Source organism: Phodopus roborovskii, unplaced genomic scaffold (genome assembly GCF_943737965.1).
Source record: "Phodopus roborovskii unplaced genomic scaffold, PHOROB, whole genome shotgun sequence".
NCBI classification, from domain to species: domain Eukaryota; kingdom Metazoa; phylum Chordata; class Mammalia; order Rodentia; family Cricetidae; genus Phodopus; species Phodopus roborovskii.
Genome location: NW_026126639.1, coordinates 1,051,785 through 1,078,054, shown reverse-complemented (window position 1 = coordinate 1,078,054; position 26,270 = coordinate 1,051,785). Strand labels below are relative to the sequence as shown.

Below are 26,270 nucleotides of genomic sequence, written 5' to 3'. Positions count from 1 at the left end.
AATGGGAAAGAGAAGGCACATGACAAGAAACTATTATTGAGTAAATGTGAACAATATTTCATATTTAGTAATGTTCACATCAGGTTCAGCTTACATTATTTTGTTATAAATATTTGGGGGGTATGTGTGTACATGGATGTGCAGATGGAAGTTGGAAGTTAACATCACAAGCTTTTCAGAGTATAGAGCGATAACCACTGTCTTGGAACCCCAAAACACAAGCCTTTCTCCATCACTCTCCAACTTATTCTTTAAGATAGCATCTCTCACTGAACCTGGAGGCTGCCAGTGGTCATGGGATGTTCCAGCCATGCTAGATCTCTTGAGATCCATATATAGACATCTTTGTGGAAGAAATAGTAAGTCTTTAGATGGCTTTATTATAAAGGATGCAGGAATTTCTTGCACCATAGAACACTAAGATATAATTGTAAAATGTGCCAAAAAAAAAGACTTGGGTTAAATTATTTTGAATTATTTTTGAACTGCATAGAAACGTACAAATATTAAATTAAATAAATGCCAGGGGATAGTAACATAGGCACGGAGTTATAAAAGTAATTTAAACTTAAGTTCTTACTGTAGTCATCATTTGTTGATGAGATAAATTCATCAATCAAACTGATATTGACCAATAGGAAACCACTCTTTTGTTTTCAGGGTAGTTAAACCAAGATTGATTAGGCTCAACATTTGCTTTCAAAGCACTTATACTCTGCAAGTATACTTAGGAAAGAAAAACTGAGTAAATGTGTTTGGGACAGAGATACACTTGTGACAGAGACAGCTTTATAATTTGTGATAATTAGCGTTAATTATTAGCTTCACAGAAATTTAAATCACCTGGGAGATGGGATTTTGGGCATATCTGTGGGGGCGGGTAATAGTTGGAAGCCCCACCCACTATGAGTGGCACCATTCCCTGTGTAGGAACCTTGGAATGCATATGAGAGGCGAAAGTGAACACTAACACACACTCACTGATTCATTACTCTCTGATTCTTGACTATGAATGCTACATGACCAGCACTCTACAGACCCTGGCAATGGGACCTTACCACAAGGAAGAACTATAACCGGAATTGTGAGATAAAATACACTGATTCTCCCTGAGTTGTTTGTTTGTTTGTTAGAGTATTTTACGACAGCAATGAGAAAGTAACCAGGGCACTGTTGGTCTTAGCTTGACTGCATTTTACACAGGGGACTCACCCCTACTCACACCTGAAGATCCTGGTCTCCTTCCTCTTAGGACTTTCAGTTTAGAAACCTCCTGATTAGAAATTAATTCTCTAGTACTTTGCAACATCTTCCAAAATGGGACCATCCTTTCACAAGGTGATCACAGAGAAAGAAGGTACTAACATATCGGTGTGACTGGAAATACATTGTGCACATCAATCTCTAGTTCGGTAGCCCTAAAATGTTAGAATCTAATGTTAAATGACCTTACCATGGCAGTCTTTAAACCAAAAGGAAGAAGAAGGGGGGGGGGTGTGAAGAGATGAGTAAGAGATCGGAGGGGAAGGGAGAAGGAAAGGATAACGGATGAGAGGTAGGGAAAGTAAAGGATAGACAAGCAAGAACAAAAGAGGGTAAGGGGAAAAGGAGGGAGCTGCCCATTCTAGGTTAACTGGCCAGGAGCTTCCAAATGATTTTCTGTTCTCAATGGGAATTACAAATTCTAGGCCTTACCACCACCACCACCACATCTGGATTTTTTTTTTTTTTTTTCCTGCATGGGTCCCTGCAGAGAGCTTTCATGTGCTAGGCCACCACAGCCCTAAACTGGCTTTTTAAATTGGCTTTTTAAAGATTGGTGGCTGAACTTGCCTTCTTATGGCTGCCAAAGCACGGGCAGGCTCTGACCCCCAGTAACAGGACACCTACACCCCCTTCCCTCAACAGCCATCATTAGTTACATGGTCAGTGTAAATGCTTCCCTGAATCTGAGAGAGAACCCATTGAGTGCCCATTCTCTGGTATTCTTGGAGGTGGCGGTACACCTAGTCACAGGCTTTAAGGCTGTGATTGACTCTCTTCAATTTCATTTCTGTTGGGTAAGCCTTCATTTCTGAGCTTTTTCATTTTCTTTCTTTGTTTCTTTCTCCTTTCCTTTCCTTTCCCTTCCCCTTCCTTCCTTCCTTCCTTCCTTCATTCCTTCTTTCTTCCTTCCTTCCTTCCTTCCTTCCTTCCTTCCTTCCTTCCTTCCTTCCTTTCTTTCTTTCTTTCTTTCTTTCTTTCTTTCTGATTTTTGGCTTCACTCTAAAGTCCCAGTCCCGATACCAAGCACTATGTCTCCCTCTGTCTTTTAGCCCTGACACTGTCTAGTGTTGACAATCCACAGAGCAGCATGTGTCTTCCTCATTCAGTCCCCCTGAGTCCTTGGGCTGCCTTGGACTTCAGGCCTTGGACCTTCCCCTCTACCTCATACCTCCTGGCTTCCCTTTGGGATGCATCTTGGAGAAACTCCAAGACTGCTGGATTTACCTGCCTTTTGCAGTTGAATCTGACCGCAAAACCCCTTAGACAATCAACCAAAATGGCTTGCCCAGAGGCAAAACTAGATCCAGGCATTATTAGGGAACTCTACAGCTAAAGCCAGCAATCAAGGAAATAAAAATTCCCCGTTTCTTATTTCCCCTTTCTCCTCTTCCAAGCCCTGTTTGTTTTTGCTGGGTCTTCCAGACTCTGTAAATGTCTGGTCTTTTAAGTTAAGGCTGATTGATAGGTCCGTAACTTTGCTGCGAAGTGGGAGGTGCAAATGCGTAGCAGGAGGGGGGCATGCAAAGTAGCAGGCCAGCAGCACAGCTGCACTCCCAGCATTCTTAACGCAGGTGCTGATCTAACTCTCCTAAGGATGCACGCGGGTCATGCCTTTGTGACTTTGACTAAGTTCTACAGACTAATGGGATTCTTCAGCTGCTGCTTCCCTGGGACCTGCGGTGCCTCCACAGGCGCCTGCGCTTCTCTGGCTCCTGCAGCCTGACAGGCCTCTTACTGCTGCACTCACCTGGACAGCCCGATTTCTCCTGCGGTCCTAACTCCCTCTTGCCTTCCCACCTGCAGCAGATCTGGGTTCTTTCCTGTTCTTTCTTCTTCCCACGTAGAGCTAGCTACCCATTCTGTCTCTTTGTGCCTTTCTGGGCTTGTAGTTTGTGGATTTCCTCGCCTCCTCCTAGGAGCTGCGCCCTGTGCTTTTTAGTTCCTAGTTGTTCCTCCTTGTCCCTTAACCCTCCTCTCTGGGTCCTACGTCACAGTGTCTCTCTGGCTTGTGGAGCCAGCTTCTATCGTTTGGAGCTCTCGCCATGTGGACAACTTTCTCAGCTCTAGCCTTCTGCATCCCCGTGGGTGTCTCTACTAAGACACTTCCTGGCTCCCTCTTCCCCTGCACTTCCGGGCTGTCTCTGGCTCCCGTATGCCATCCTACAGCTTTAGCTCTTAGCTCCCTCTTGGAGCTTGTAGGAATACAACTGCACAACGCTCTGCTTTGCAAATATCTCTTCCTCCAGGGACTCATATTCTATTACAACAGCCTAGTCTCAGATAAGATCAATGGCCAAGAAATTGGCTAAGTTGGTTTCCAAATTCTCACAAGTCCTAACAACCCCTGTGGCACAGAAAACTGGCCCATGGACATCTCACAACTTTAGCTTGCTCCATCTGCTCCACGTTTTGCCTGCTTTCCATTCTTACAAGCCTTTTGTCGCTCTGCTCTGCTCTCAAAATGATCTCTTAAGATTATGCTGTAAACTCGGCCTCATGGTTTGAAAACTCATTGGGCATCATTTAAAGTCTACAAAATCTGCGACAAAATTTGGCTTTAAACTTATAACAATGCCAGGACCCATAGAAATAGCTCCAGTCCATATTGACTTAAGATCATAGAGTTCAAGCCTATCTTCGCTCTTTCAAGTTTAAAGGCTTAAGACCTAAAGGTCTAAGGTGTGGCTGCTGAAGGATGTTTGGCCTAAGGTGTGGCCACTGGCTGTCTTGTTTAGATAACAGAGTACTTGATCTAAGTGTGGTTACTGAATGTCTTAATCTTCAAGGTCAGATAACAAGATATTTAATCTAAGATGTGGTGGCTGAATATCTTGAGAATTAGGGAAGTAATTACATCTGTTTGTTCCTTAGGTCATTGGTAAGGAAGTCCTTTTGCCTTTTCCCCATTTTTAGTTGCCATACATAAGACCTTGGAGCAATAAACGTAGGTGGATACCAGTATTCATTGGTTGCCCTCCTCACTCTATCTTCTGTCAGTTGTCTGTTTCTTTCTTCAATAAAATTCCCCTTCTCAGGTATGAACTGAACTAGCCAGCTGTACTGACAGATGACACCCAACATGGGCCTGACATAACAAAAGGTTTATAAATAAAAATGTATAGGTAGAAATATGTTTGTGTGCAAGTGTATGTGTGTAACTTGTGTTCAACTCTCATTTTAAAAAAATGGAGACCTTCTAGGAAATCAGATGTTTTAAATATCAATCATGTGGCTCTCTTCCTTCTTGGCTGATGATCTCATCAGGATAAAAGCAACCACATGGCTGGCAATCATCTTTACTAAGGTTAATCAGTGCATATCATCTGACTTCACCATCTTGAGATTACCATGTATCATAAAGCAAAACTATAAAACTTCTTAGCCCTAATAAGTTCTCTATTTATCATTGTACCTTTTAGACTAATGAAGCAACAATTCCCAAATATTTTGGATTGATATGGATTTTTTATGAAGATAATATTTGCTACAAAGTGCTGTATATGTGATTCAAGTCTGGTTTAGAACATACTGCATATGATGATAAAATTTGAAGGTTATAGTGGTCTATTCAGGTTAACAAAAGCTGATTTAAGATGCTTATCTAACTGCTTTTGTCTTTGCTAACTGTTTAATACCAAGCTGCTAGAAAACATATGTGTGATAAATAAGGTATACTTGATAGATAAATGAGATTTGTAAATCCCTAAGGGTCCACAGTTGAGCTTCTTCATCATTTGCTTTAGCTATTTGGATATACTAAGCCATACAAAAGGTTGCAATTTCTGCAATGGTGTGCTATGAAATGGTCAGTAAACTCAACATTCTCTCTATATCTGTGATTACTAGTTCTATTTCAGTAGCAGGGAACTTCAATTCTAAAATTGTTATTTTTTTTTAATAGGGCTAAACCTAACAAGGTTGGAATCTAAATTCCTAGTCTTATAAAAACCACTAACTTGCAAACTGTTAAGGGTAATTAAGATATGCAAGCTAATAGTCACCTTATAAATGATTGGATTCTTTAATGTGTCCAGAACTATACTTGTAGTCATGCTAAGTACTAGTGTAATTAGTTACAGGAATTGTATGTTTTCAAAGTTAAGCCTAAAGCAAGTTACCAAACTGGGTATACTTAATAGATAAATGTCCCTCAAAATCTTCAGAATCTGTTGCACATGGCATTAATGTAAAAATGGGCTTCTCTTTATAGAGACACATATCAGCTCCTGGTAGCAACCCTCCCCCACCTCCCAATCCCTCCTACATGGGAAAGTCTGTTGGTTCTTCTGGGCCTGAGAGCCAAAGTCTGATGCTGCCTTTGGACCTCTGCCTGTAATAACCGTGGAGGAACCCATAGTGATTGCCCAGGTAGCCGATAAGTCTCTGTCATTCTTAATAGATCTGGAAGCTGCTGGATCTACACTTCCTGCTAACTAAGGTAAAATGTATCCTTCCCATATCTCTGATGGCATTGATGACTGGGCTAGTGGCAGTTGTGTCAGTATAACAGCAGCAACCAAGGCTGTATTCTCAATTCTCTTCATGTGTAAAACTTAGGCCACGGGCCTCACTTTCCTACCTACTACTAGGTCTAGACACAGTTTACCTTGCTACCAGGTTCTAAAAGGAGATAAACTCACAAAAGAGATGTCAACGCAACTTTTTACTATTCCTTTATTTAAAGGAACTCCCTCTGTAATGGCAGCTCCCGGTAACCAACCACCTGTGTGTCGGTGAAGGAATGGATAGAAAAAAGAGGTGTAAGGTCTAAGGATATGGAAGCTTAAGCTGTGAGAACCTGAGAAAATGTTTTCGGGTCTAAAGTATGTAAGTGAAATTTGTAAAGGGCGGAGGACACGAGAGCTTAAGCTGTGACAAGAAGGTGATTTAGGGTGTGTAAATGCAAGTTATAAAAGTCTGAAGACTTGAAATTTTGAGTTGTGATAAGAAATTGATTTAAGGTATAAAAGATTTTGTTTCTCTCTCTACACTATCCTTATTGCAAGACTTCAAAAGTTCAGAATTTTGGCAATCAACGAGTTCTGTTAAGCTATTTATCTAGCTTTGGTGAGTAAGTGTTGACTACTATTATCATCGTCAGATGCTCAAGATTTTAACTCTCCTGTTGTCTTCTAAGTATAGACTTAAAAGTGCTTCTCATTGTTCTAAAAACATCTGTCTAGCCTATGGACATCCAGTCTTCAGGATACAAGAACGAGTGTTCATGCATTTAACCCCAAATCACTTATTCCCCAAGCTTCTACTATTACTCAAAGGCATGAGTCTACCACCTTATCTACAATGTGGATTTCAGTACAGATTACAAACAGTGGTAATGCTAACATATCTAAAACTCATCTCTTTGTAAACTTAGAAAGCTCTTGTAAGCTTCCGGGAATTGACTCGGACCCACCTCTTACATACAAAAATGACTCCAGATAAGTACTGTCAATCAGCAGTCTTTTTCCCCAAATGCCTATTCTGCTCATTCCAGCGGATGGGAATCTCCCCCTTTCCCTGGTCTTGGGACTCCCTTACCCCAACTACCAGGATCATGGGCCTAAAAGTTACATCTAAAAAACATTTCTTCCTAAACTCCTTAATTATTCTTTAAGTTTATCTTCTGCCCCTACTCTCTCTCTCTCTCTCTCTCTCTCTCTCTCTCTCTACGTGCGTATGTGCATGCGTACTTGTGTGTGTGTGTGTGTGTGTGTGTGTGTGTTCCATCATTCTGCCAGGTTTAGATATTCCCTCAAAATCTGCATCCTAGACAGCTTCAAAGCGGCTAGCCCCAGGTGGCCCAGCTTCACAGATACTGTCTGTACTTCATAGCCCCAGATGGTCCTGCAGAGCCTGGAAGGCAAGTACAACATCCTGTTCTTCCAGGACTTGGCCAGCATCCCTGCTTCCTCGGGTCCTCAAACCCATCAACACCCCTAGCCATCAAGAAGTAGTCCAAAGAGCATGATACCTCACCATCACCCCTAGCTCTTTACTCACCTGCCTCACTATCACCGGTTCCTACTTCCTGGCCTTTTCTCATGAACAAGCAGGAGGAATGTTAGAATCCAGTTGCTCAGCCAGCCTGCCCTCAGAGACTCAGGGTCAGCACTCATGTCTTCAACAGCTGTTCTACTCTTTAAAAGGTCCCTGGCACCAGCCCAATCTCTTGGTCTCTCATTGTCTGTCTCTGTTCTCTCTCTCTCAGATGGCCTTTGATGCCTCCCCATAAGTCTCTTACATGAGACCTGCGGTGTGGTGTGATCTCTGTAGCTTTGCCGAGGTGGTGGTTAAGCATGAATTTGCTTTTTATAACTGATTTGTTTTTTATTTATATGAATGCATGCAAGCCTGTTTAAGTGTATGTGCACCACGTGCCAGCAAAGCCTGCAGAAGCAAAGGAGGACATTTGATTTCTGGAAACTGGAGTTACAAATAGTGGTGGTGACTTGCCAAGTGGGTGTTGGGAACTGAATCCCGGTCCTTTGTAAGAACAGCAAGTGGTCCTAACCACTGAGCATCTCCACAGGAGGGCCCCTGGGTCTACAGCTTCCGCAAATGAATCACAGGACAGGTTTAAATCATGGTGGGAGGAAGCTACCTACTGTGCATAGTGTGCATATTTGCAGGGAAGAAGATAACAAAAGCTCCATTTCTCCCCTCTTTTCCTTTTGGGGCAGGCCCCAGGAGAACAGCTGATCTCTTATGGCTGTTAAACATTAGCAATAAACCTCACTGGAATTATGCTTGAACCAAGTGACGTAGAAGAAAGTTTGTACCAAATAAATTTGCGTCGATTAGAATCTGCAGGTGGCCTGAAGCATGCCTGTGTTGGAAGCCAAATTATTCAGCGCTGGATCCTTTTGAAAAGGGAACAAAGCGCCTTTCATTGCTTGGATTCTGAGCACAGCTTAGTACTTCATTAGAAACCTCTTAGCTCGCCCCAGGAACCTTTCAGATTTAATTATGAGGTGGGGTAAAGCCCCCTCTGCTCAGAACATCACACTGAAGCATTTTATTCTGTTTCCTGGGAGACCTCCAAGTTTTACAAACTCAAGAACTCACCAGTGGCTATTTAATATTTTCCCCCTGAAATCTAAGATCAGGCTAAATCAAAGCAAACATCTCAGCCAATATGAATTCTGAAATGAAAAGTACAAAGAACTCAAGGGCAATGGCGTTAAAGACAAAGAAACCTGAGTGCCTTCTACGGTTCTGCCACCTTGTCATGCTGCTTATGGTTGGCTGTCAATCTTATTTTCTTCTTTATTAAAATCAGGAGGTGTCTAACTAAATGTCACAGCTCTACACCTTTATCATTTGGGGGATTGCAAAGGCGCTTTGAAGTCATAATTTTAGGGCGCTGGAGACATGGACCAGTGGACGGAGTGTTTGCTACACAAGCATGAGGCCCCTGGCTTGACTGCCAGCATCCACACAAAAAGCTAGGATATTGGCAAGCATCTGCAATCCCACCATATTCACAGGTTAGGGGCAGTGGAGGCAGGTGATCCCTGGAGCTCACAGTCACAGAGAAATCCTGTCTCAAATAATAAGATGAAATTAACCCATGATCCTCACATGGACTTACACCTTTATGTGCATACACGTTTCTCACACACAGACACACATTCCTAAACACACAAACCAGGGCACAAACAGGCCATACATCTAAAACTACACTATCTGATTATTAGCTTTTAAATTCCAGTGTAACGGGGCTACTTAATCACTGAAAGCCATGTATAACGGAACCCATAGACTTTTCATGAATGTTTCATGAAACAAAGCAAAAAAAAAAAAAAAAAAACCAAACCAAAAAAAAAAAAAAAAAAAAAAAAACAAAAACAAAAAAACTAAAAGATGAATAGATAACTCTTGAATCTCAAGTCTTACGTTCTAGTTCTGAATCCTAAAATCAATAAATTCTTTTTATATACATCATAGAAATACAGACAATAGAATACTAGAGAGAGAGAAAAAACAATGTTTCAGTTCCCTGGATTCAATTCCAAAGGTGGCTCAGTGGGTGTTTGCTGTAGGAGTGTGAACACTTGAGTTTGGATCCTATCATCTCCTTAAAGCTGATGCTGTACCAGAAAATGTGTATTCTCCATGCTACTGTGCATAGATACGATGTAGAGACAGTCTCGCCTGGTTTAGGCAGCTATGAAGAACAAGACATGCTGTGTTAAACAAAGTGGAAGGTGATGAATAGCATTGGATATTTTCCACTCACTTCCACAAGTATGCCTACAGATACACGCACACGCACACGCACACACACACAGCAGAATGGACTAAACCAGCATAGTAGTGAACCTCCCTACTCTAGCTCTTCCATTTTCCTGACTGACCAAAACAGAGAAAAAAAAAAAAAAAAAAAAAAAAAAAAAAAAAAAAAGATAAGGGCATTTGTCTGTGATGATGTTTGATGCTTTATTTGTGGACTTTGAAAATATTAAGGTTTCTCTTCGTCTGTTTAACTGTACAGAGAGCATGTTATGTTCACACGATCACAGTAAATACCTGTGTAATGCCATTTCAGGGGTTGTGGGTTTTGCTAACTGTGCTATTAGTTGCTGTGTTTTGTTATAAGAGGTACACAGGAGTGTATCCAAAGGTATGACAGAGCCTGCTTTTACAGTCACTTGGGTCAGCTGGATTGCTGGCTGCATGTGTAATGCACCCACATCCAGTTAGCAGATGTGACAGCACACTGGTAAGTTTCCATTGTTAACTTGTTCTAGCTCAGAGTCACCTGAGAGGAAAGTTTGGCTGAGGAACTGTAGCTCAGGTTGGCCTGAGGGCATGTCTGTGAGGGATGGCTTTGCCTGTTAAGCAAAGTGGGAAGACACTCGCTGAATGTGGATGATGCGGTTTCCGGGGCCAGCCCTGAACTGTAGGAGAGGGAAGGGGCTGAGCATAAAGAGCACAGACAGCAAGCAGGGGTCCATTGCTTCTTTCTGCTCCTGAGGGTGAATGTGATGTGGCCTCCTTCAAGTGACTGCCACTATGGCTTCCCCTCGGCAAGGGGCTGATTGTGACCTAGCATTGTGAGCCAAATAAATGTCCTTCCCCTAAATGCTAAATTGTTTCTTCTCCTCCTCCTCCTCCTCCTCCTCTTCTTCCTCCCTCCTCCTCCTTCTTCTCCAAGACAGGGTTTCTCTGCAGCTTTGGAGCCTGTCCTGGAACTCACTCTGTAGACCAGGCTGGCCTCAAGCTCACAGAGATCCACCTGCCTCTGCCTCCAGAGTGCTAGGATTAAAGGTGTGTGCCACAACCGAGCTCAGCTGACCAAAGTCCTCTTATCCATTACCATTTCACAACCTGGCCATGAAACGAAATGCCTGCTGTTGGTGCCTATGCTAACCAAAATTCTAGATCATTCAGAACTACCAAAGCTAATCATCAACTCTATTTCACCGTGGGAACATCTCTTTGTATGATATCTGACTGCCATACATTCCATCTTCCACTGTCTCTGTCATGATACAGGCAGCAAAGAACAGCTGGATGTGAAGTATGTAATTGTGAGAGGCCTAAAATCTAAATCCAAGGCAGAAACCACCCCCCCCCCGGAAAAATCTCATCAGAGCTGGATTTTATGCCTTACTGGGAGTTGTGTTATTTTCACAGGGTCCCTCCTCATTGGGTGTTTCAGCTTCTTCCTCCTCCTCTTCTGGGTCATCAGTGTCTCCCGAATCATCGCTGTCATCCACCCATTTTCCCGGCATGAGACCCGCAGAGTCATAGGAGTGGCACAGAGGACCCACAATGTGTGAGATAAAGGATTCTTGAAGATTGGCCAGCTGCGGGGCAGAGCGGTCCATAAAGGGGCTTATGGGCAAGCCGAGGCTGGCTTCTTCATCGCCCTAGAAATAGGAATTCGCAAAGGTAAATGACAGAGGAGTATACACGTAAGACAAGTCAACATTCAGCTGGCGTCTGGTGTGTGCACACTCCATAACCCAGATAGTCACATAAAATCCCCGACCTGTAGCAATTCGGCATTTCAATGTTGTTCATAGCAACTCACTAGATTTTTCTGTCATACTGACATGTCTCTCTAAAATGCCTACTGATAATTTTACCTTATTTAAGAGTTTAGTTCATTTTCAGACATCATTTTTAAGTTCCTGACAAAACTGCTCTCTCTCTCTCTCTCTCTCTCTCTCTCTCTCTCTCTCTCTCTGTGTGTGTGTGTGTGTGTGTGTGTGTATGTGTGTATCACAAGTACGAATATAAGATGGAATGATCACGCTGTAATGGCAAGGACAATGGTGGATGATGCAATTCTGTGAGTTACCTGCTCATAAAACTCACTGGCGATGCCCTCTGTCCACCTCAGGTGGAGTTCTTTACATTTAGCAGGCCCGTTGATGTCAGCCAGCTTTATACACATTTGACACACCAGGAGACGGTCATTTTCATTGGTCCAATCTATCCCAACTTCATCATTCACCTGTTTGAGGGACAAAATTAACATGTTGTGTCTCTATGATAGTTCAACTAGAACATGAGAAATGACAAGAGAATCTTTCTGTGTGGCAATGAGAACGTCAAACATCAGAACTCCCGATACTGGAACTGATGCCATCATCTTGCATGGAAAACAGAAAGTGTCTATACAAGTTTGCGCTCCCACCAGCAGTGGGGGAGTGTTCCCTTCTCCCACAGCATAAACTGTCCTGGGTGTTTTTGATTTTAGCTATTCTGACAGGTGCAAGATGGTATCTCAGAGTTGTTTTGATTTGCAAATACCTGATGGCTAAGGATGCCATCTTAAGCAATTTCTTAAGTGTCTTTTAGTCATCTTAAATTCCTCTATTGAGAATTCTTTATTTAGTTCTATGCCTCACTTTTTTTCTATTTTTTTAAAATTTAAATTAGAAACATTTTTTTTAACATGTCAATCTCAGTTCCTTCTTCCTTCCTTCCTCCCTACACTCTACTGACCCCCTATCCCATCCTCTTTCTGCTCCCCAGGGAGAGTGAGGCCTTCCACAGAGAGTCTTCCAAGTCTGCCACATCATTTGGAGCAGGGCCTAGGTCATCCCCCATGTAGAATGGGCTCCCAAAGTCCATTTGATTACTAGGGATAAATACTGATCCACTACCAGAGGCCCGATAGACTTCCCAGTCCTCCTAACTGACACCCATGTTCAGGGGGTCTGGGTCCATCCTATGCTGGTTTCCCAGCTGTCAGACTGGAGTGCATGAGCTCCCCTTGTTCAGGTCAGCACTTTCTGTGGGTTTCTCCAGCCTGGTCTTGACCCCTTTGCTCATCACATCTCCCTTTCTGCAATTAGATTGCAGGAGTTCTGCTCAGTATTTAGCTGTGGATGTCTGCTTCTGCTTCCATCAGTTACTAGATGAAGGCTCTAGGATGTCATATGGGGTAGTCATCAATCTCATCATCAGAGAAGGGCATTTAAGGCAGCCTCTCCACTATTGCTTAGATTGTTAGTTGGGGTCATTCTTGTGGATCTCTGGACATTTCCCTAGTGCCAGATTTCTCTTTAAACCTATAATGGCTCCCTCTATTATGGTATCTCTTTCCTTGCTCTCCTCTATTCTTCCCCCGACTCAATCTTCCTGCTCCCTCACGCCCTCCTCTCCCCTCCTCTCCTCCCCTTCTCTTTTCTCTAACTCCCTCTCCCCCCCCCATGCTCCCAATTTGCTCAGGAGAACCTATCCATTTCCCCTTCTCCAGGGGACCATTATACCTCACTTTTTAATTGGAATATTTGGTGTTTTGGTGACTAGCTTCTTGAGTTCTTTGTATATTTTGGAAATCAGCCCTCTGTCAGATGTGGGGGGTGAAGATCTTTTCCCATTCTGTGGGCTGCTGTTTGGTCTTGTTGACTGGGTCCTTTGCCTTACAGAAGCTTCTTAGTTTCAGGAGTTCCCATGTATTCATTCCTGTTCTGAGTGTCTGGGCTACTGGTGTTATGTTTGTACAGCCATTCTGGAAATCAGTATAGTACTTTCTCAGGAAAATTGTAATCAGTCTACCACGAGATCCAGCAATTCTACTCTTAGGCATATATCTAAAAGATGCACATTCATACAACAAGGACATCTGTTCAACGATGTTCATAACAGCATTATTTGTAAGAGCCAGAACCTGGAAGCAACCTAGATGTCCCTCAACCAAGAATGGATAAAGAAAATGTGGTATATTTACACAATGGAGTACTACTCAGTGGGGGAGAGGGGACCAATGAAGTCTTGAAATTTGCAGGCAAATGGATGGAACTAGAAGAAAACATCCTGAGTGAGGAAACCCAGACACAGAAAGACAAGTATGAACCTTCATCTAGTAGCTGATGGAAGCAGAAGCAGAGATCCACAGCTAAACACTGAGCGTAGAATCCAGTATTTGTAGAGAGGGAGGAGTGATGAGCAAAGGAGTCAAGACCATTCTGGGGAAACCCACATAAACAGCTGACCAGAGCAAGTGGAAACTCATGGAAAACCATCTGACAGCTGGAGAATCAGCATAGGACTGAACCAGGCCTCCTGAACTTGGATGTCAGCTGTGGGACCTGGACAGTCTATAGGGCTTCTGGCAGTGGAACCAGTATCCATAGTGTATGAATGGACTTTGGGAGCCCATTTCCTATTGGAGGGATACTCTCTCAGTCTAGATACCTGGAGGTGGGCGGGGGGAGAATTAGGCCCTACACCAAATGATATGACAGACTTTGATGATCCACCATGGAAGGCCTCACCCTCCCTGGAGAGTGGATGGAGGATGGAATGGGGGGGGGTCTGTGGGGGGAATGGGAGGATAGGAGGGAGAAGGAACTGGAATTGACATATAAAATAAGATTGTTTCTAAATTAAATAAAAATTCATCAAAAAAGAACAAAAATGTGATGCAGCTCATCCAAAATTAAAGTAGTTAATGAAACAAATTATTATTTCTGAACTTACAAGAAATCCTGTTTGCAGTTATCACCTAATACCAATTTCTATTAAATAATAAAACTACAATACGTTTTCTTTTGTATGTGCATGTATAAATGTACTTGCAGGTGTGTGTGTGTGTGTGTGTGTGTGTGTGCGTGCATGTACGTGTATGTATGTCTGTCTGTCCTTCCTCAGGAACCACCACCGTGCTTTTTAGACAGGGGCTCTCTCTGATTAGGCTGGTGCCTAGTGAGCCTCCAACGTCAGTCTCTGCATTGCTGAGACACTCATATCATGCGTGGCTTCTTCCCAGGAACAAATAAGAACCCTTCTGGAATGAATAGTTGGGCTTTTATGCTTGATAACACATGAAGTTTTGCATCATGTTTTCTGACCTTTCTATTCCTGTCAGATGCTTCACCTTATACACTGTAGACATGCTTACATATGAAGTCAAACGAAGCAACAGTGGTAGCTAATATTTCTCATTCTCTATAGAACAAAGTCTAACATACACGGCCAAGGTGACTTCATGCCATCTTGGGGATAAATATTTCAATCGCTTGCTTCTCACAGAAAGCTCATTGCGACTGAGTTTTGCTCACTATTTCGAATACAAAGCTCCTCTTAATGTGTCCATAAAGTGAACACTGGTAGAGACCTACTTACCTTGGCATTAAATTTGGCTACAAAGTCAAAGTGTTTCTTCAGGTCAGTAGCCAAGATCGCTTCAATGACAAGGAACCGGAAATGCTTAAATTCCACGTGGTCCAGGTTACCTAAGAAGTTGTACTCTGGCCGGGACATGAAGAGGTTCCACGCTGCAGCCGCATGGTGATTCTCCAGGACAGATCGGTCATTGTACAGCACCGCCTAGGCAGGAGAAGGGAGGGCTCAACTTCTCAAGTTAAAAACAAATCACAAAAGTCTCTGATGGTGACTATTAAGAATCACTGTGTTATCCTGACTGTTGATGCCTTTTCTTGGGTAATTTTATTTTCTGACATATAAGTTTCTCCCCCTAACACTTTTTTTAAAAAATCATTATATATAATTATGTATATGTTATTACATACATACATTATATATCTATAGACAATATTTTCTTTTAGAAAGTTTTTGTTTGAGAAAATGTTACTTGGGTCAAAAGAATTCTTCCCAATGTATAAGAAAAACAGATAGTAAATTTCTACCAATGAAATACATGCACTAAGAATCAGTGTTGCCATGGAAATATGTCCAAGAGTAAGTTTTACATGCAAAGTCCTATGCTCTTCAAAGACCAAGGAAAACATAGTTCTTCAATCTTTTCAGAAAGGTGTGTGTGTGTGTGTGTGTGTGTGTAAGCTGTCTTTGCTTTGTTGAGGATATTCACTCTTAGTCATTTGATTCTCTCCTAAGAAGGCAACAGAGAAACAATCTTTCTTTGTGATGATGTTGAACATCAGCCAGGAATAACTCGGCACAAACCATGACACCTTTGGAATTAACAGGGCCTCCAAGAATTTTAACTGAGGACTAAACACAGGTTGGTTCCCATAGACCCTAGTGCCTCTTCAAAGTCACATTTGTAAAGTTAGTTTTATTCCAAGAAATGTGTACTCTAAATTATTTTCTCCTCGTGAAAACCTAACGGTTACCTGTGGGGCACTGGTGGCAACCAGGAAAGCATTCGTCCTCCCTGGGTGATCGTAGTCATGCATGGCTGCAGCGACATACAAGGCCATCAGCTCCAAGGCAGGGATATTTCCAGACAGACATCCGTATTTGTCATCTGGCACGTGGTACATTTTTGAAAACACATATCCCATGTGTCCGTGGGTAAATCCACTGTCAGAGTCTGGGAAGGGGGGGGGGGGATAGATAGAAAGTCTTAAAAACTTTAAAGCTGGACTCATCTTTCTGATTTCTTTTGAAAACAAAGCCCACAACCAAGTTCCTAGCTTTTACAGGAAGTACAGGCATAATTCATACACACCCGAGTCACTTGCTGATCCATGATCACTAACCACACTTGGTAGGCCAGGGATTGGCTGTGTTGTGAGATACCATACAGCGTGTAAAACATCAGTGGCGTGGATTCTGTTATGATCTGAAACAATGCAAAGAGCAGATGTCAGCCGCTGAAATCTGGGGTCCGAGGATAAAGGGTGCCATCTACTGGATAAACACTTCTGTCCACACACATTAATTCTCCAGGGAAGGCATGCCATGCCAGACTTCCCTGGACAGGTGCTTCTGGAAAATTCTTCCACCTATTTTATCATTTCCACAGTAACAAAAAACCCACAGCATTTATTGTGCATGTGGGTAACCAAAGTGGAAAAGCCAATGTCTGATTTTTCCAGAAGTCTATGCATGCAGGAAACTCAACATTTTTTGTTTATATTTCTGTTTCTTTCTTCCCATACAAGAAATACTATAGTATTTCTTGCAGAAAGAAAGATCTAAACTACCAAGACCAATTGTTACAAAGGCCAAAATTTCACCTTAGGTTAATGACATCTTCTTCCTTATTTACAGCAAAGATACCCAGCTGAAGGGACAAGTGGCAATACCAAATTCCTCATATCCTTCTTTACCATTAGGAATCAGCAGGTGTCCATCAACACCAAGCCTCAGCAAGCAATCATCGCTTTTTTTTTCACACTTCTACTAATAAGTTGCCTACGTAGGCTGTCCTGCTGCTTCACGGAATTTCTTCCTTAATCTCTCTCTTTTTATAGCTGCATCTGGATGAACTCAGACTAACACGAATGGCAGTTAACTTTTATGCTCCCCTGTGCCCTGAACAGAGTTACAGGTGGACTCTGAATAGAGTCTCAAGTCACAGGCTATCTGATTCCATTTTTCACCTTCCTCCCATGGCTTTTTAATATTACAGAAAGCCATCAGACATATAATTCTTCAGGAGTGTCAATGCTAAAATAATTGGAGCGAGCAGTGAATGTTTGTAGTTAAAACTATGACAAGGAAGGCTTTTGTTGGCTTTCTTACATTAGTCTCCTCACAGAGAGGAGATACTATATTTCCAAGCAGCACAGATCGAGCTAAAGCTTTCCTACGAGATGGAAACCAACTATTTTATGGAAATGCAAGGGGCCAAGAGACCTTGAATAGTGCAAGCAGGTTTATTACTAATTTTTTTTGTGTGTGTGTGTGTATACACATCTATGCACAAGCACACCCTGGAGGTCAGAGGAAAACCTTTGGGAATGAGTTCTCGACGTCGACCATTGGGTTCAGGGATGAGACTCAGGTCCTCAGCTCTGATGGCAAGTATCCTTATCTGCTGAGCCAACCTGTTTGCCCTGTAAGTATGCTTGCTATATAAATTACTTTCACATGAAGTGGGCAATACCATAGTTTACAAAAATATCTACTCATCTAAAATAGGAAATAGAAAACATAAAAATAGTAAGTTTAGGATCCGGAAGCTTCTTTTTATCCTTGAATGCTGGTCCTGTGCTCCCCATCATTTCATGTGACCCCACAAACATAGCAGAGCAGCATGACCACACATCACAGTGTTTCTATGCAGTGTGGCATCTAAGTGAATTCAATAAAACCTGCCGAGTGAAAATTAAAATACATTTGTGAATAGAACAGTAATTTGTAAATCCAGTCTGGCGCATGACTATAGCTTTCCCGTGGCTGCCTTTCTGAAAATGTTTATTTATGTAGCTCCTTAATCCTTGTGAAATCGCTAACATTTTTGTCACTTGTTGGCATCTGACCAGACTGGGCCCTGGGAAAGTCACATTAAAGGAAGCCAGGCTTATGGCCAGGTCCTCCCCCCAACCCCCTTCTCATGTCCCTCTTCCAACTTCCACGGCCTCAGCGGCCAGACTTTCCCAAAGGACCCAGTACCACTAAGCATCTCTTCCCCCCCAAGCCAACTGGCCAGTTTTGCCCATACTTGATCTTGTATTCCCCAGCATCTCCCAGCGGCACACTATGCCCTACGCATCTTCACATGAGTATATCATGTGTGTCCCTTAAAAACACCCTGCTCACTAGGCTAGCATGTTCAGCCTTTTCAGAGATGCTTGCCAATTATTTGTGTCCAAGTATAAGCATTTTTAAAATTTAACTTCAATTTTTTTTTGTTTTTGCCTTTAAAACAGGGTGACTTTTCCTATAGTTCAAGATTGTTTTGAACTCATTACGTGGTCCCGGATAACCCTGACTTTCTGCTCCTACTGTCTCAGCATCTTGAGTGCTGAAAGCACAGACACATGCCACCAGATTTCCCACTTGCTCAGCAAGAATTTTACCAACAGGGTTGTACCCCAGCCCTTCACTTCAAATCCTGATGACTAAAAGAAGACATAAGCTTTTGAAGTTCAAAATGTGTAAAAGAAAAAAGGGAAAACATGTTTTAAAAATGACACGCGTCCAATGTTAGTACACACGCTGTTAGAGTCTATAGAGAGCACATCCCTAAGATGTACGCGGATTACTAGAGTGGATAGAATTGGTTTTCCTCGTATGTATCTGTTCCTTTCAAAGACCATACCGTATGGATGCTATCTACTTCTGTAGGTCCTTCAGTTGTGCCTTTGGACATTCTCATCAGCTCCACAGTTCTATAGTATAACAATCATGCTTACACACAGTGATGCAGTGGATTTGACATGAACATTTAGCTTCTCCCCTGCACTCTGCCTTCATTATCATAATCTTCTAGATAATCAGAACTGGAACTCTTGGCTGTGCCCTCCCATGGGGGTTTCACATGTGCCTGACTTTTTAAAATGTCCCTATTACCATGTATGCTCCTTCTTTTCTATACTATTCACCAAAACACCGTCTCCCAGCCCCTCTGAACACTAACCAGATTTATCTCACCCCGAGAAAGCATCAATTGTTCTTGTTTTAGTTGTTGAACTGGTCAGATGCCGTGATAAAAGTTTAAATTCACTCGATAAAAACAGATGGTTATTTAACGAGAATAAATTTAAATTTAACATTTACTCGTACCCCAAACAGCTACGAGAGATATGCAAGGCACCTATTCTAATCTTTTAAGAAGTATCATCCCATTTGATCCTGACACTCATGTGCAGTGGATCTCATGGCCCTAATTTCAAGGTAAAGAAAGGAAGCTAGAGGAGGTGGGTGAGGCTGCAGGGTCTCACACAGTGTGTGGTGAAGGGGACAGGCTTCCAGAAGCAGCAACCACACAGATGAGCCATTGACTTGGCCTCCTACCGCCATCACTCTCTACAGGTCTGGCAAGCAAGCATTGGATCATCTTACTTATACTCACAAGGAATGTCCCTGTATCCGATCTCCAAAGCATGAAAATAATTCATAAATTCCCTAACTGGGATTTTAAAGGCTTCAAAGAGGCCCATGTCTTCAAACAGTCTGTATGATACCTGGAAAGGAGGAAGACAAGACATCACTCTTTGTGCTGGAGATGGCAAAGGGTAAGACTGTGCATCCACCAACCATACTGATGTGCTCCCAATAGAGATATTTCTATTGGGAATAACAAACACACTGAAGACTTCTGTGTACTGAGCCCATGGAGTGCCTTACCATAAGGGCCATGCCATCAATTCCACAGACATCCAAAAAACTAAGAAAAACCCCAGTATAAATCAAAACAATGCACTGAGGTCTTAAATTGGCGATTACTGAATACATTGAGATAATACATACATGCCAAGCCAGGCCTGGCATCTGCCACCTGCAACCCCAGCATGGGGAGGATGTGGCAAGAAGCTTTCCATGGCTTTGAGACCAGTGGTAGAAATATTACTCTGATTATTATCATCAATATTTGAGTTCTTGTATATAAGCACTAAGGGAATTAACAATACCTGCCAGATCAATAATAATTATAGTAACAATGGCAACGGCGTGTAAAAACATAGTATCAAATGAAACACATATCCTATTCAGTTAACACATACTCATTGTTTATAGATAGTTCTCAGAGTACCTTTTGAGATTGGTACTATGAGTTCCCAATATCTGATAGCAGAGGATGCTGGGAAGAGAAGGGTTGAGTAACTTGCAGAAGATCACCTAGTTGGTATAGAGCAGAGCCAGAATCCAAACTGCACATTTAGGTTTTAGAGTTTGTAGTCTTAACTACTTCAAACCCCACAACCACAACTGGGAAATCAAAGTAATTAGAACTTCAAAGTATTAGAGTTTCCATATGATTTTTTAAAAAACAAAAATAAAACAAAACAAAAAAACCAGGATCTCCCAATATACCCCTGGCTAGACTGGAACTCACTATTAGGTCAGACTGGCCTCAAACTCACAGAAATCCACCTACCTTTGTCTTCCAAGTGCTAGGACTAAAGATCCCCAAAACTCTTGTAAAACTGTTCAAAGATAAACTAAGAGTCGAGACTACAGTGGGTTACTCCAGAGTCAGATTTTGTATCAGGGCATTGAAATCAAGGATCTGTCAAAAGCAACCAGCTAGTATTTCACACAGAATCATTCCAAGTGCATGAAGAAAGGATCAGGACCTGAAACTGTGTTCACTGAAAAGAGCAAATATAATTTCAAAATATGAAGGCTGGAGAGAAGGCTCAGTGGTTAAAATCACTGGGCACTTGTGCAGAGAACCAAGAATCAACTCCTAGTACCCAGGGTTATCTCACAACCATGTGAAATCCAGTTCCAGAAGATTCAGTGCCCTCTTCTGGCCTCCACAGGTACCAGGAATGCATATAGGGCATAGGCACACATGTAGGAAAATACTAATACACATAAATAAGAGGAATAAATTGATTTTTACTAAAAAGTAAACACGTAAAACATTCAGATGCTAATAATTCCAGCAAGGTCAGGAGCAATGGCCACTGCACATACAGCTCTTCAAAAGCCCTGTGGAGTCTCAGACAAAAGGTGACTCTTGGGCTGCCTATGCTAATTAATCCCAGCTGTCCTAACATCTCACTCAAAGTGCTGTGGAAGTCAGGCTGGGAGTCAGGGGGGCCTTTCCATAATCAGAACTCTGTGACTCATCATCTCAAAGGCAGAATCTCAGAAAGGTCTACTTAGCAAGACAACTAAAACTGTTCTCTCCCAAGTTCTATGCTCCATGATTGATTGAGGCGAACGGTAACATACAAAGAGTATGTCTTCCCGGATGACTTGTACACTGGCATACAAAACATACATAGGGAGCTTTGAGATCGAACTGTTAATTGTCCTAAATATTCCTAATGTCTGCTAGTAATCACGATTCTGAAACAGGTGAAGCAGCTGAAAGTGTTGCTCGTGGGTAGAGTCCATGATTAGCAAACTGGATTCAGTCACTAGCAATGCAACAATAAAAAGGTTCACTCGTACGTCTTCCTCTGGGACTATCAAGGCTCACCAGAAATTTGCAGTATTATTTGCTGTATTGACACTGTGCTGAAAAGCCAAGCCATCAGAGGTCACTTTGCTATGTGGTCATACTTTCTATTTGGAGGACTGGTTGTGGCTATGAGCGAACGGACTTCATGGGTTGCTGGGATGAGGCTGAATGTAAAGGATCTGGACTTCTGAGAAGTCTAATCTCACGAAGGATTCTGGAGTCGAATATTTACTCTAAGATTTACAAAGAAAAACAGAAAGGAAAGGAAAACAATATTCTTCAAGCCTTAGTTCCTTCTGTAACACAGAGATTAAAATAAACAAGCTGGCGTGGTGACATAGACTTGTAACTCCAGCCTTCACCAGGTAGAGACAAGAGGATAAAGAGTTCCATGTGATCTTTGGTGACATAGCACGACACCAGCCTGTGTTATATAAGACCTTATCTAAAAAACAAAAAACAAGCAAACAAACAAAAAGAACCAACGAAACAGACAGACCAGCAAACCAACCACTGACACCACCATCAAAAAACAAAACAAAACAAAAAACTATACCAAGCATGTATGGTGTTTGGGATCTGAAACCCAGAACTCTGAGGCTGAGTCAAGAAGACTGTTATGAGTTTAGGCTACACAGGGAGATTCAGACAGGCCAGGCTGTGCTACAGTATGATCCTGTCTCAAGCAGAGAGAGAGCGAGAGCGGGAGAGGGAGAGGGAGAGGGAGAGAGAGAAGGATCTCTGCAAGCAACATGGAAGAGTATCAGGGGCTACAGTGTATCAGAAGTGTTCCTTTCTCCCTGCACACAGGGCACTCTGGTAGAAAGGAATAATCCTGCCTGGACCACAGCTATGTTTTGCAGCATGATACATTATATGCCTAGCTGGGAAACAGCCTGGCTCTCAGTGTCACACATTGCAATTGGATCCAAGCACTTATACAGGGAGAAATGAATTCTGACACCAAGGCAAATGGGATACAGCGGCCGCCTTGAACTTGCTAAGATCAGTGAGCTTTGCAGACGGTTTGGCACTAAGAACTCAGGAAGAGGTGAATGGAACTCTCAAATCCCAACAATCCTGGATGCCTGCCACTGTACCACGCTCATGGCCAGAATGCAGTTTGGCAGAGGTAATTAGCTTCTGCTTCATGGCTCACCACCTAGTTGATCCATCACTAGTCTAAAACAGGTTTATTTCCTAACTTGATTAATAATTCCTTCGGGGAAAGGGCCTCTTCTTGAAGACCAGATGTATTCTCTGGGCCTGTGTATTTAACACTAAAAGTAGGAGCAGCAGCTTCCCATTCAAGTCCTGGGAACTGTATTTTCCTCCAGGTGTTTCATACTCAGGCTCTTGTAGAGCAGTTGAGGACAACCAGACTTGGAGGTGGAGGAGAATGACCCGTGTCCCACAGGTTGCTAGTATTTGGCAGACCAGGTATCAGTGGTCCTCGTCAAAGTGGGCTGGGGTCCAGTCCCACTGAAAGCAATTTTTGGTGTGTTGCTTTGCAGTTTTTTGAGGGAGAGATTCACAGAGCCAAGGGTGACCCGGGGTTCACCAAAGTCAGCAGTCTTTGGGGGGTGCTGTGATATTTACTCATATGCATATTTAAAATATATACTGATATACTGTTATATCACCCCTTAGGTTATAAAAAATAGTCTCTAGTTATTTACTAGGATTTTATGTGCATAAGTGTTTGTCTAATGTACACATGTATTCCATGTGTGTGCATGGCGCCTAGACAGTCCAGAAGAGGATGCCAGCTACCACGTGGGTGCCGGGAACTGACCTCAGGTCCTCTGCATGTCACGAGTGTAACCGTCTACCCAGCCCCTAATCATGCATACTCCCATGGCTATTTTATAAAACAGCCGGTTCATCACTTAGCTTCAGTTCTCGACAAAGACATATTTAAGCATGAAATTTCCATGTGTTTACCTTCCATGTCCACCAAACAACCCACCCTTTAAGAGGGAAACCTTGGGAGAGCCTCCCTTACAGAGAGACAAGACGAACATTCTTCCACACACCCTGGCCACTCACTCCACACTTCTGGTGAAAGACGGAGATGGTTTTGATTTTTCAAACACTTAGACTTCTGATGTTTCACATGCCAGTGTGTGAGATACAGATTTTTGCACAGCGTCTTATTTTCCATGCGGCCTAAGCACCGTGATACTCAAAAGTTAAAACATTAGTCAGGAGATACTATAGCTGGATTTATCAAAAACAGGAATTTCCTTTCTAGGGCCAGGCCAAGCTTCTCTTTGGCTCAATTCTATGAATTTTGGTCACTTGTCCATCTTGCTGATTTATTCCTGCCTCTGCCTCCTTTGCCTTAAAAATTACATAATATCTTATAATTATAAACTACAATACTCAGTTGAAATTCCAGTTGATTTCTGCTCAGTACACAGACAAAAAAACCTACCACACATATGTTCTATGATAAAATCTCACTTCTTTCTGCAAGCCTGCCCACAGGTGTTGAGAATGTACAGATTAGCAACCAACTGACTGTTTCATCTTATCCACTAGACTACATTTCTTACCTGACTCAGGATACGGCCACATTTTCTTCCTATATTTTCCACTAAATCAAAAATTGGAAAATTCCAGGTGTTTAACTGATCCATAATTGAGTCCAGGTTATCCATGACTAGGGGTTCAGGAGCAAGAATTGGTTTGTCCTGTAATGGAGATGGAGATATTTGGACCACACATAATTTTTCTATTAAAAGAAATCATCAGTTTTGTAAATGCAATAAATAACTGTGGCTCTCAGAAATAAATGACTTAAAAGGTCCATGCATCTTAAAACCAGTATACAAACAAAAGGAAGAAAGGAAGGAAGGAAGAAAGAAAGAAGACAGACAGACAGACGGAACATGTGCCCAGAGTAAAGAGGCCGGCTCTGAAAGCAGTTCTGCTGACTTTTCTGTAGTCTGGTGCCAGCTTGCCCCTCTTTCACACACAGCCCAGGCAAACAGATGTTTCTCACAGATGTTAGCTTTAATACTTTTGTGTCAATTACAAGATTCTTTAATGAAGACCAAAGAATCTCAGAAAACTCTGGTGTTATTTCTAGACTTCCTTCTTTCTATACTACAGCAAGTGAGTCTGGGATGCGAGGCTGCCTTATGCTGAACCCTTGACAGAAATGCGTGAGGCAGACGAAGGCTCTCCCCTCCACTTTCATTACATTTATATTTAAGCTGCTCAGATCAGCATTACTCCTGGAGAACGGCAGCTGTCAGACCTTTCAGGAATGAAATTCCATCCCCGAGACCCGAGACCTGCTCTCTACTAAACATCTTGTTCTATGTGAAGCAAGGTCAGTCAGTGTACCGAGTGTCCTAAATCAGGAAACTTTTATTGCCTACTACCAGAAGTATTTTTAAAAAGTAAAGAAAATGAAGAGAATGAAACATTAGAAAGTTTTCATCTGAAAAACTAGCTTGGAGCTACGGGTAGCAAAAACATGGTTATAGAAGAGCGCTGAGGGCAGCAGCTGCTGAGCACAGGCAAGCCAACGACTCCCTGTCCTTGGCAGCCAGGCTTACCCTCTCTCAAACGTGCACCAGTGAGTCTTTGTACCAGACAAGTCACCACCAAAGAGCCTTTTAGAACCAGTACAAACCTGACCTAATACAGCTGGGAAAGCAAATGCCGATTCACTTTCAAATCAAGGGGGTATCAAAGATAAAACAGAAAGCGCCTTGAGAAAAATTAGTCAAGCAATCAACCTCTCTTTCTAAACTGTTAGTTTAATATTATGTTACCACTTAATATTATTTATTAATTCTTCTTTAAACTTATTCACAGGTTTAGATTGTATTGTTTGTATTCTCATGCAAATACTTGGGGCTAGAGAGATGACTCCCTCAGTAAAATGTTTTCCATGCAAACATGGGAGAGGAGTTTTGTTCACTAAAACCTATTAAAAAAAAAAACAAACAAACAGTGTGATAGATGGTGGTGTCTTATAATGTCAGAACTGGGGACATAGAGAAATGGCTAGCCATCCAATCCCACTTCTTACTGAGCTCCTAACTAATGAGAGACTTGCAGACTCACACACACACACACACACACACACACACACACACACACACACACACTTTTCATTACCCAATAAAAGAGTCACAGAGAAACCAATACGCTCAAGAGAGAGGAAAACTGTAACAATACAGCCTGAAGGTTATAGACACAGGGATCTAAAGGGATGCAGCTATAAATCGAATGACAACGGAACCTATTCCTGAGCCCAGCCCTGCAACAGAAGCAAGTTCTCATGGAAACCAATGAGTTTAGTGATGTGGGGCTACCAGGAAGATCATGGTCTGGGATGTATAGACGCCACACGCCGATGCTTTCCTCAGTGGCTCTCTCTGGCACTCGGCCTCCTCTTCGTTCTGCAAAATGTCACTGCCGTCGCTATTGTTGTTGGTCTCATAATCAGAGGTAACTTGGGAAGTGTCATCTGCAACGGAAAGAGATCAGCCCGTCTTAAGAGGGCTGTGATGAGGGCACAAGGAAGTACGCCTCCCGGCATATGACGAAGCATTTGGGAAGACTGTGTTCATGGATCTACAGATCAAAAATCGAATAATAGGGAAGGACATATATTTTCAAGGTTTATTTTAATTTTGACTATGGGTATGCAGTATGTCTGTGTGCACATGATGGATATGCCCGTGGAGGCCAGAGGAAGGTGCTAGATCCCTTGCACCTGGAGTTATAG

General features: G+C 42.4%; 1 protein-coding gene across 1 annotated transcript in view; it reads right to left on the bottom strand.

Moving 5' to 3' along the window:
* The window catches only part of Pde3a (phosphodiesterase 3A), a 255,491-nt gene that overhangs the window by 4,063 nt on the left and 225,158 nt on the right, over window positions 1–26,270 (bottom strand). Inside the window, exons 8-15 of the mRNA XM_051173428.1 lie at window positions 25,855–26,009; window positions 24,079–24,216; window positions 19,457–19,568; window positions 16,163–16,276; window positions 15,825–16,024; window positions 14,854–15,057; window positions 11,576–11,731; window positions 10,883–11,141 (exon numbers count right to left, since the gene is read on the bottom strand). Coding sequence (XP_051029385.1) covers window positions 10,883–11,141; window positions 11,576–11,731; window positions 14,854–15,057; window positions 15,825–16,024; window positions 16,163–16,276; window positions 19,457–19,568; window positions 24,079–24,216; window positions 25,855–26,009 — 1,338 coding nt within the window. The remainder of the gene's footprint in view (window positions 1–10,882; window positions 11,142–11,575; window positions 11,732–14,853; window positions 15,058–15,824; window positions 16,025–16,162; window positions 16,277–19,456; window positions 19,569–24,078; window positions 24,217–25,854; window positions 26,010–26,270) is intronic.